This window comes from Wasmannia auropunctata, unplaced genomic scaffold, assembly GCF_000956235.1.
Source record: "Wasmannia auropunctata unplaced genomic scaffold, wasmannia.A_1.0 LD336055.1, whole genome shotgun sequence".
Lineage (NCBI taxonomy): Eukaryota > Metazoa > Arthropoda > Insecta > Hymenoptera > Formicidae > Wasmannia > Wasmannia auropunctata.
Genome location: NW_012026835.1, coordinates 1,388,625 through 1,401,339, shown reverse-complemented (window position 1 = coordinate 1,401,339; position 12,715 = coordinate 1,388,625). Strand labels below are relative to the sequence as shown.

Here is a 12,715-nt window from a genome sequence, read left to right as displayed (position 1 = left end):
AACAACTTTAGGGAGTGTCGTGAAAAAAATTCAAAAGTCAAAAATAAGGTCTACCCTAGTGTACAGTCGTGGACACATCGGTTGCGACACTTTTCTTTTTATAGGTTTCTAATATACATTTAATATACATAATATATACTTTATAGATAACTAATATTTTGCAAATGCGAACCACGATGTATTATCTTTAGTCTAGAGACAGTATAACCAATCGTGATCCGCATTTGCAAAATATTAGTGCGTTTTGAAACCCATAAAAAAGAAAGTGTCGCAACCGATGTGTCCATGAGTGTACGTACATACATAACGGTAATTAATTCTTATAAATTAAATTTAATTATTATCATTATATATTAATTAAACTATAATATATACATTTCTCTTATTGACTCTAGAATATGAAATTCCTCCAGGCGGATTAATTCAATTTTTACTGAATGCTTATCACTACCTTTGTCAAATTTATCATTCAGTTATTCTGTCATACAATTATTTTAATTCTATCTTCTTAAATTATAATTTCTTTTATCGAAATCTATCGATATATTATGATGCATCACAATGTTCTAACTTGAAAAATTGTAAGTTTTATTGCAAGTTTGTTATTGTTATACAAAAAATAGTAATTCAGCCAAGCTAAGATGCTCAAAAAAAGTTTTAAGTTATTTCTGCAAAGTGATGCCATCGGCTATCATCGGCACGTGGCAAGGATACGTCGCCAGACCGTAACATTTTTTTCATATGTGACCTTTGATGCGTAATGTACCTTGACCCATGTAAAATAACCACGAACGATTCGATATTGTGTCTCCGCAAGAAAGGAAAAGATCACAATCGATTCTAACGGAAGCTATTAATTACGATAATTTACCGTTTTTTTTTATCGCAATTTATAGTTGCCAAGAAAATTACTAGCGTATAAAATTTGGCTCATATTATTTAAAAGGCAACTTTTAATTATTTTTAATTTGTATACGGCATTTAATTCGTTTTTTAATTTATTTACTGTGATAGTGAGTGCTATTATTGAAAAAAATGATTAATCTTAAGAAAAAATAACAGAAAATTACAACATTTAATTCGTAATTATTCACAAAGCAAATAGATGGTGTAACGATTTGATACAAATGAAATAATCGAGAGCTGCTTAATTTTCGTGATTCGACGCTTACAATTTCTTATCGAATGAAATATAAAATGATCTAGTAAAAATCAGAACAGCGTAATTTCAAACACTCGGATTGTTTGATAAAATAGACAAAAGTGACTGAATAGTCTAATTAATCTACTATCAAAATCGCGGAATTCAATAAAATTAAGTATCTGAATCGACCATGGATTGTTTCGAACAAGTCGTAAGATGAGAAAAATGCCACAGTTGGTCACAATCATGGGCGTCCACAGGGGGAGGGGGGAGGAGCAAGGAGGGGCATTTGTCCCCTTTCCCTTAAATCAAATGAGTATAAGAAAATTCAGAATTTGCTCTCTTATTTTTACAAATAATAAATATATTTGTCAAATGTAAGAGAGCTAAAACTACAACACAGGTATATACAACGTTTGGACATTTGCTCCTCGTGGTAGTTCGTATTAAAAATTTGGATCATGCCCCCGTCTAGAAAAAAATCCTGCAGACACTCTTGGTCACAATAACAAGTAAATTTAAGAAAAACGTACGGCAACATGTTATAGACAATTAAGTATTTGAATCGACTGTGCATTGTGTTTCAAACAAGTAAGATGAGAGAAGTGTGTGCCAACACGGTATAAAATAGATCTTGGTACTTAATAATATTTTTAATAACGTGTGCTTACAATTGCTTGAACTGAGAATATTATTAAACACCAAAATCCATTTTGTACCGTGTTGGCATTTTTCTCATCAATAAGATCAATTTTAGAATTAAAATATCATGTGCTTATATATGATTGGAGGGAAAATAAAAACGTCGGAACGTGCGAATTCTTCACTTTGTTATAACTTGGCGATGTAAGTAAAATAAGACTTAAGTCTAACAATAAGAAGAGATATATCGTATTCCGCTCGAGCGTTTGATCTATTCGAAACCATCGCATACGCATGCAACCACACAAGCGTATCCCCTTCTCTTTTCACCCACGCGTCGGGAAGAGTTTGTATCTCGCCTTATCGAGCATGACGAAATTCAAGAGCAGGCAAATTCAATATGATGTGTTTTATGAAAAATATTAACGAATTCCATAGAATTAGAAACGAACATAATTCTCGTCGTAATTATTAATTTAAAAAAAACACCAACTTTCTCTCTTTGCGATTAAAAATTGAAATCTAAAAATTTACTAACTTTGGAATCGAATTGTATAAGAAATTTTCGTCAGACATTTGATGGCGATATGACGAATAAAAGAGTTTGAAAAATTGGAAACAATAATAATTAATTGACGCTATTTTACCCTCGTCCTTGACGTTTACCCTTATCTTCTCACCTCGTCGGTGGAGCCGGCGGAGAAATCATTAAGGGAAACTACCCAAGTGGCCAAGAGTTCGTTGAGGATGACAAGATCGTGATGAAGCCACACGATTAGTTCGTTGACCCAGCGCACGGCCTCAGCATCCGCACCGGTCGCGGTCGGAAGATGCAGCGCTCTGGAACTTCGGGACGGACTGATGAGAGCACCGGAAGTCTTCCGGGTCAAACGTTTCCTGATCGGCGGCGTGGGTGGCACGTAGCCTGGCGACGGGGCTCTCGCACCTGCTATCGCACCGGTACCACTACTACTACCAGTAGCAGCAGCAGCAGCAGCAGCAACAGCAGTAGTAGCATTAATGGTACCGCCGCCACCGCTGACACTAACGGTACCACCACCACCACCACCACCACCACCTGCACCACCGGTACCAGCCCTCGCGAGCAATGACGAAGACGTTGACGATGGTGACACCGATTTGGATTTGTCGAATAGTTTTCCAACGATGGAACTAGCAGTACTTGTCGTCACGACACTCTCGTCATGACGGGCATGACCATCCTTGCCAAGCTGTGATGATGAAGCGACGGAACCAGCGGTAGCGGCGGCGGTGAGCTCATTCAGCACAAAACGATTGTACACATATTTGCCGACGCACAACACCACCAAACCAAACAACATCCAGCCAAATATCAGCATCGACAGCGTATCCATGGTCGTTTCACCAGTCGAGTCGAAACTGCATATCAGATCATCCACCCGCTCGGCCAAGTCGGCCATATTGCCCCATCGTTCTGCCAACCAAGTCCAATTGGATTCCAAAAACATTCTTTTCTATTTTCACCCGCGAGCAACCGCGGCCCCACCACTGCTCTATACTTGGCTATTAATACGCCGCACATATACCCTGGGCTCCTCTGGCCACGCTACACGGCACTGGTAACCGTGATGTTCATCGTCGTCGTCGTCGTCGTCGTCGTCGTCGTCGTCTACTCGCGTGCCTATATAATATCTAGCGTGCGTTCGCTTCCGCTTCGAAAATCTGCGACCTTCTATCCAATCAGACCTGGCCATCGATTTCTAGCCCATATCTTTCCATGAACGTTTAACTGGACCAGCCATTCATGAACGTAGGGGTTGTCGGTCTTCAAGTTGGATCCGCAACCTCCAACTATTTGATTGAGAAATCAAAATTGAAATCCTTCAATTGGACTCATAAAAGTCGCATGCTTCTTTCATCTCTCGTCATCTTAATAACAATCTCTTTATTGGTCATCGGTTACCAATAAAGTACGTAATATTTTCGGGATGCTATCTGTCTATGTAAAGTATTGTAACTTTTGAGAAATCAAAAGCGTAATCGATATCGATTGTGTACGATGGACAGTATCTTTGAAATACGAAAAGGTTTTGAATTTAATCTTTGAGTTTAATACATTGGAAATTAGTTAAAATAATGCGTTTTATATAATAAGAATATCATGTATCTTCCTTTTCTCTTATTCTTTGTCGAAATGAGATTAAACTGCAAGAAAGAACGCATTCGATAGATTAAATTTCACAATTTGTATTAAGATGTAGTTTCTCAAATGGAAAATTATTTCTAATAATATTATTAATATTTTAATTCTCTCTCAAATTTTCTTATCTTTTAAATTGAAAGGAATTAGAACTCCCAAAAATAAATCAGCAATAATGAAGTAATATATGCCAACACGGCAAACCGACACGGACGTTGATGTGTATAATAATTTTTACTGTTATAGTATCCAGCTTTACAGAAACTATGCGCGCCGCATTTTTGTCGGTCTTAAAACACAGTTCTTACATGAAATCGAAATCCACTGTAACGAATTAAAACGAATTAAATTGACGAGCAAATTTCTTATCTTTATCTATATCTTATACTAATCCTATGAATATTTAATTCTTTAATTCTAAAACAGATATATAGTTGTCTGATCTTTCGAAATGTAAATAACAGCCAGATGCTTCAGTGAAAGGAAGAAAGTCTCATGATAGTTATATTGCACATTTATCGCAATTACTCTTGACAAATATTTTTAGCCGGCTAGCGATGTATCATTCGTTGGTGGTGAAGCGATAACAGGTAACGACGAGTGGACGCAACAGCGAGAATTGTTCGCCAACAACCTTGACAATGTCTTATCACTTGACTGTTATAATTTTCCCTCACTCGAAAGATAGATTGGGATATGTGCATATAGCATAAACAAAAAAAAATATTATTAATCACATCGCAAAAAGAAGACGAAATTCTTGCCGTTGGCGTCTTGTCGCTGGCGAGAGATTCAAATTCAATCTCGAGAAAGTCAATCACTGATCCGATGATCAGAGATCAATGGGATGGGTCAGTCATGAGGAGGGCAATGAGAGTTCAATCAGAGTCGCGGAAAGCGAACGAGGAAAAACAGAATGCTGAATTAAAGACTTAGTGATTGAAGATTCTTTATGATCGTAAGCTCTTTTCCCAAAAAAACCGTCAAAAAGTTTTTTTTTAATATCTAGCTGTTCTGTATAATTGTAAAAAAATTAAAAATAAACTAATAATAAGACCAACGAATATGCGGCGCGCAGTTTGCGTGTGGATATTGTAAAGAAATTATTACACACCATCATCCTGTGTTGGCATCCTCGCATACGGCTTCTACTTTAATATGTTTAATAATAAGACATTAATCGCTTATATATATATATTATAAATTAAGAGAAAAATCTATTAATCTTCAAATACAAGATACATAAAAAGATTATTAAAGATTAATTATTGCAAAATCAAAGTTATTTAATTTGAAAATAAATATTAAAATCAATTGATTCTTTCACTCTCTATCGCCGCATGCGTTTTCTAACGCTAATTTAGTGTTTTAATTCAAAATGATTGTTCTTTCTTATGTCGAATGACGTAATCGATACATTCACCATTAGATTAATGATCTTAAAAGCGATATCGCGAAACCTGGTGAACGTCTTATTCCAAGTGCCGTTACACTTTCGCTTTACGCTTTCGTTTACAGCATGTGGAAAGTGTGCACGTTCGATTTCTGTCGCGGTCATTGCGCGTAGTCAGGTAATTCGGCATTTGCTCCATTTTCTTATCTGTTATTTTGGATCTGTCAACTTGGTGATATTGACTTTACATTACTGTAAAGTCTCATTCTATGATATCTTAAAGAATCTTACTGATAGTATTTGTCGCATGCGTGAATCGATGAAAATATTTCGATCAAAAAATGTTAATGGTCCAAAATGCGACGAATACTTGGCACCTTTTATAATAAAAAATACGCAAATAAACATATATTTGCGTTGATTTAAAATAATTTTCCACTGAAAATGAGCAAAATTTAAAATTAATGTGAATAAAATTAAAAATTTATCGTAGTAAAATAACTAAATATCAGAATCGATCATAGAGTGTTTCAATCACTAAATTAAGCAAATGTTAACACGGTAGTGCTATTTCCACGCTTATTGATGAGTAATTTTATTGATAATTGTTACCAAAAGTGAATCGCATATGTGTGCACTCGTACGCGTACATTTCTACCATCATAAAAATTACATCAAATACCAAACGTGATACTGTAGGTGATACTATTGATTAATCTCTGGGCAAGACGATTTTCGAAGACGTTACACGAACAAAAGGAGATTGTTTCGATTCCTAATTATATATTTGACATTGTGTTAATTATCGTCGGCCGCTCTAAAAGATACATAATTGAATCATTTGATCGTGAAAAGGTTCGTAAACGAGAGCGTCAAGCAGCATCGCGTTCTGAAATTTATTACTCCCGAACATTATAGCTATCAAGATCATTTAATTTAAAGGCAAGATTCGAATAATAAAGTTTCATATTTTCATGTTTCGATAGAAACAACAAAAAACATGAAATAACGAAGAACTTTCTTAACACGGAAAGACAATATTTTTACTGGACATTCAAAATTTGGGGATGCATTTGAATGCGTAACTGCATGCCGTGTCTCGACGCATTGCATCTCCTCGCAAAAATGCATCCGCCGGATGAAACTACTGTCTGATTTTACTGTCTGAAATTAGAAATTGCCGCAAACAGCAAGCAATATGAAAAACGAAAAAGAATTTAATGTACAACAATTTTGCTTAGTATGCTATCTCTCACTGTATCTTCAATCAAATCTATATACATCAGATATAATTTGAAGAATGTAACTGCACACTCAATCGTATCCATCATAGATCAATAATCGTGTAATTAATTAACAATCAATTACACTAACGATCGCGACACGCTCGCAGCGTACGTGGCACGTCTCATTCACATTTTGCACTTTATTTCACTCACAGAACAATAACGATAACAATGACGAGACTGACGCGATATGATGACGCCTACCTCCTCGCGGAAAATGGACGCTTCGTACTCTTGGTTTGCAACGCCGGCGTCACTGCGTCGCGCGTCACAGCGACGCGACGGTCCGCGGCAGTCTGACTTTCGATTAATCGGCCGATTCTGTCGGCTCGACACGACACAGACTCGCTCAGTCGACTCGGTGGGGCAACCCCCGCCAGAATCCGTCTATAACGTTCGGGTTTCGAGCACCCTTCGAGCCACCCCGTGCCACTGACAATGCGAGTCCTTCACCTCGCGCTTCACCTCCCCCAGGATAAGATTATTAGACGTCATCACGATCAGGAAGAAAGAATCTTGGAGGTAATAAAATATCGTTTACATACATTCTGCATCTAAAACAATATTAAGTATCATGTTCATATTAATTAATATAATATTATTATAATAATTAAATAGCCTTAAGTGTACCATTCAATTATTTTTTAATCGCTTTTAATCCGCTTTGAATCGATTTTTTTTTCAATGAAATATTCTTTTGGATATTTCATATTGATGTATAGCGATCTTTTAGACTTTCACATTAACTGATTGTGAGTCAATTTCGTATTAAAATAATGAGTCAATTTATTTGTTAATCTAGTATCTTTAAGAATTTTTTAACTATATTACGTACATACTTATTAGAATTTGAAATTGAAAATTCGTTCTATAAATGTAAGTTGAAATTTTATCTTGTATATTCTGCAGAGATATAGACGTACGTTCGCACAAATCACGTGCAACCCTCATGGGTTGACTTCGTATAGGACAATTCAGAATTACACAGAATCACATCACAAGAGAGACAATTATTGCCATAAAGAAAGTGTCTTTGCGTCCTACTAAAAAAAAAAAACAGGATTCAATTACGCTAATCATCATCTTTATTGGAAACACTTTAAATAGATATTACTTCATATACAAAGATTAAACTCTCAATATACGAATTAATTAAACATTTCTCAGAATCAGAGATCGGAATTGAATAATCGGTAATGTATTTTTGAAAATGTAAATCCAAATGGCTCTTTTCCTTCTTCATTCTGACAGCGTTTACTTTTTTATATTTTTTAGTCTGAAAAAAGTATTAAAGTTTCTGATTCGTCCTATATTTCGCTGGTGTAGTATACCTCGGTCTTATATCGATCCGTTGTGCAGCACCACCTCACCCAGTAGTTGACCTCGCGACGAATCATCATCCGCTACCTTGACACATAGAATAAGATCCATTCTTTTAAGAAGTATTGCATTACGTCTTTCGCACTTAAAATAAAATAGATGTATTTATAACAGATTAAAAGGAAAAAAATATTTTCTGCAAAAAGCCCTGTAAAAACTGTAGAGACGAAAGAAATAGTTTTATAAAAGGCACGTACATGTGCAATCGTAGACATTACGTAGCCATCCTGTGTCCCCTGTGACATCTTTTCGATGCTGATGCAGAACCGGGCAATTTTTGGACCACTGTTTTTTATTGTAACGTACGTTATGAATAATATGTAATGCCCAGCTTATATCTTAAGAACTTATAGTGATTTCCTTTTTTTTTATAAAGATATAGATATTTGATAAATTTCAACAACTTGTGGAAAAATTATAGAGAAAATTAATGATTTATAAAATCAGTAATGGCTTTCTACAAAAACAAGGCTTAATTTTCCAATTCACGACTAGAGAACGCAATAGAGATTTCAGCGACAGATTTGGAAAAATTACCTTTTTCAATAAAATCTTCTAAAATTGAAATTTTTAAAACACTATTTTCATTGTTTATTAAATTTTATTAATTTTTTTCCGTTTGTAACATTTAGATCTTGAAATAGTTGAACAATCTGATTGTAAGTCACGCACGGTCTTTAAATATATATATTGACTATCAAATATGAATAACATAAATTTACGATAAATTATGTAAATGTAAATAATTGTGTAATAAAACAAATTGTAAAAGATTGGAGATTGAATAAGCGTATGTCGATGACGCAATGTAAGCTCCATCATCGTCGTAAATAGTTGCGATGCCACGGTCACATCGGATATTGGATCGTAAGATATTGAACTTATTGTTAGATTTAATAACCTAGCATAAACAAGACCGAATAATCGCGATTACAGTTGAAAATTGATCGTTGAATAAAACAAAAATACCATACCGGAGCAATTTGTTCGAATTGAGCCGGATAAATGCGATGTATATTATCTTACAATCTTTTTTATATTGAATATATAATTTGAATATAATTTCTCAAGATTGAAACTTGTGCTGGCTTTGTTTTATCTATATTTCTCTCGTTTATGAATTTCAGTTTATATCACTACATTATATTATTCACTTATGTTACATTGAAACGTAATTATACACGCATACTTAGAATCCCTGAAATTTTTAATCGATATTTGATAACATATTCATATTATTTTAATCGATATTTGATAACATAATCGATATTTGATTACAATTAAAAATCCTTGATATTTTCTTCTAGATCATATAAAAAACAAACGTGGCGATTGCCTTCGAACTTTCAGTTGTAGATAGCGCACGACGATGACGCCCGTCTAAAAATAGCTCCAAGAAATATTTCATTCACACGATACACGCGCGCGTAAAAACATGCAAACTCGAAATCTATCAGTTTCCAATTCGCTTCTCTAAATAGAGAAAAAGTTACACTTACATTTCCGTGAGGTGTTGCAATATTTCATTTCTGTTAATCTTTCTCACGATGACTCGATAAAAGTTTCATTATTTATTTCGTTATACAATTATAAAAAAGTGAGAAATAAAGATTTGTACAGCGTATACTCTTTTTATTGTTTTGTCATTCATTTACATAGAAATATTTTCAAGATACGTCTTACGAAACGAAGTAGTAGCCATATTCGGTGCTCGCTGTAATTTGCGCTTTCGCTATAATTAAAAGAACGTATCTTTCGATACAAAGTAGTTTTGTCGCTCTTCATCTCATTCGCTTAAAATATTACATAAACTTCGCGGTGTCCTTGAGCTCGTCTCGTCCACTTTCAGAAAAGTAAACCGTTTGTAAACCGTTCCTTCGGTGCTTACACGTTGCATTACAGCTCTCATGCTTTCGCTCTTGCGTTTGTGCGAAAAAATGAAATGAATTATTTGCATAAAAGAATAGACAAAGGGAAAAAATTGGGGAATGTTTAGGTCTAATCTCGAAAAAATGATAAAATTGTGTGAAAGAGTATTGCTCTGCCACTGAGATTCCTCAGCACCGAATAAGATAGTGGTCATCATGTAGGTATGTAAATAACGGTTGACAACGGTTAGCAAATATAAATCGCAAATACTCGCAAATTCTCTCGGCCCCACATTAAAAGAATTCAAAAAGATGTTTGTGAAAAACACAGTGATTATACAACGACGAGCTGCTCTCTCTCTCTCTCTCTCTTTCTCGCCCGCCCGTAAGCTCCGAATCCTAACGCACGCTGCGAGGAATCTATGAGAGAAATCTCGAGGGTTTGGCAGTCGATGGCTGTTGACGGACGCTGTTTGATTCACACGCAATCATTCAGCACAACATATCACAATTCGAGGTAAAGTTCGGCATGCCAACAACGGCGACTTATGATTCGCATAATATATCCTCGCATGCGCTCTCTTTTCGGCAACAATAATTTCATCGAGTTCAATGTTCGATGCTGCAAGAAATGTATGTCATACTGATCTGTTCTTTCATCATTCTTTCCATGCCAAGAGTAAACATAGAGATCGTTTTCACATATCTCTATCATCGAAATTCAAATATATATATGTATATCGATTTCAAACAGTTCCCTCCTCTCTTACGTAAAAGCTAGACAGTTTCGACGTTCCCCATTCGCGCCTCGTATTCGATTATGCTTTGCGCATTCGGGTAATTATCGGCATATTTTATCTTACATGACAACAGTCGCTTTTGCTCGCTTTTCGTCTTGCGCGAGTTTTATTGGAATACCGATGGATCCAAAAATTTTATCTGAATATACATTTGACCATTAAACTAGAAAACCACATGTATCGCGTGCAAGTCGCTCGTCCTAATTCGATCATGGTCTCTAATGTTACGAATTTTACGCGCGAATGTTACGATTCTTTCTCACGTATCTCACTTATGTATAGGTATCGAAGGCAGGACGAAGCGACGCTTAAAAGTGAAGAATACCGTGGAAGATAGAATTCTTCGCGTATCGGTATCGTGATACTTATTAATTAATGTTTATAAATGTTAATTTGCAGTCATTCCGCACGCGCATTTATAAGCATTTATAGCTTAAACACCAACATTTTCACTCGCACGAGTGAAGCCGGCGACAATTGTTAATATACACATTATGGAAAATACGTGCAAATTTTCAAAATGTAAAATCACACGCACTGATTACAATTATGCTAAGTTGACTTATATTAATGAAATTAATTCTCTTTGCACTCTTGTTACTCTTCAAAAGCGTCCGAGATCGTGTTCAGTCATTAATTATCTATAATTTATGTAAAATATATTTAGCGCTTAAAAGATAATAAATAATAATTCTTAAAAATGCGATAAAAAAGCGCAGAATCATGAACGCTCTATATTTCTGCAATGAAAAAAAAAAAATTATATATATATATATATATCCCGAATTTAAAAATCGTTTGTTGAAAATTTGGAAGAAAAGGAATGAAACAATGCAAATTAAATTATTAAAAATTTTCGTCGCTGATTTCACTCGCCTTAAACGTGTCAAGTTGAGAGTCATTTGTGCATTCGATCATTGACATTTTAACTTGACGATACATACTGTGCGCGCTTATCAATGGCCTTGGTCGCGACAATTCTTTTTTTCACTGTCTTTCTCGTTATTATCCATGCCTTCTCGGCCCGCCCTCCTTAAATAACTTTTTAATCTTAACACAAAAACACTATTAATACTCACGTAAGACTATGATATGAAAATTATAATTCCACTATGCATATACTTAACATACTCTGTATCTACGTGCAAAAAAAAGTATGCGCAGCTAATATGCATATCGCAACTTTGATAATGCGTAGTCGCAAACATCATATATAGACTTTAATGACGCGATAAAAATGCGCTACATTAACGAGAACGGCAGACAGCTGCGTGTAAAGGAAAAAAGAAGCAAATATTATCATTGCGCGATTATGCATATATCGTAAATATACACGATGTTTCACGATAATTGTGCTTAATTTTAACAACAGATTCTATGAACAATTTGAAACAGATTCTTCCTCCATTAAAACTATCGATATGCCAACATATTTCTCGAGTTACGAACAATTGACGAATTTTTTCTGAATTGAATTTTAAAGAGAAACGTATTAATAAACATAATATAAATATATGTATATAATTTATTTTTACTTATAAAATAGATAGTATATTTCTCTCTCTCTCGTTTTTTTCTTTAATTTCAAATTTAATTTATAACATTAAATATTTAAAAAGTGACAAACGATGGTTTTTTTCTTTGAAATAGAGGAAAAATCGTCTCGAAATTTAATAGATTCTGTCATTATAGTAAAGGGCAGATTATGTAAAACATCTTGTATATCGGGAAAGAAGAAGGAAAATGAAAGGATATAGAGACGAAAAAAAAAGGCGCAAGACATAAGCGACTATAATAAGAGAACGAACTCTGAAGTTGCTAGAGGAACATTCGAAAAAGACCTTGCCTTTCGTGTCAATATTTTCACGTTTTCTCCCTCTCTCATACATTGACAGCTCCATTTAGGAAAAAGAAAGAAAAAAAGAAGAAAGAGAAAAGATAAATAAAATAAATATACATTATAATGGAAGAGCCACTAGATAAATTTATATGTACAAAGGTGATAGAGTATAAAATGTAG

The 12,715-nt window shown here is 34.8% G+C and overlaps 1 protein-coding gene across 6 annotated transcripts in view; it reads right to left on the bottom strand.

Moving 5' to 3' along the window:
* Nucleotides 1-12,235, bottom strand: part of LOC105450868 — a 22,719-nt gene extending 10,484 nt beyond the window's left edge. For 3 of the 6 annotated variants that reach the window (XM_011690957.1, XM_011690952.1, XM_011690958.1), the window contains exons 1-2: nucleotides 6,643-12,235; nucleotides 2,467-3,619 (exon numbers count right to left, since the gene is read on the bottom strand). In XM_011690957.1, the coding sequence (XP_011689259.1) occupies nucleotides 2,467-3,276 (810 nt within the window). In that variant the 5' untranslated portion in view covers nucleotides 3,277-3,619; nucleotides 6,643-12,235. Of the gene's footprint in view, nucleotides 1-2,466; nucleotides 3,839-6,642 lie in introns of all 6 variants that reach the window. The other 3 variants (XM_011690954.1, XM_011690955.1, XM_011690956.1) reach the window with 3 other exon arrangements.
* Between the last annotated feature and the right edge of the window lie 480 nt (nucleotides 12,236-12,715).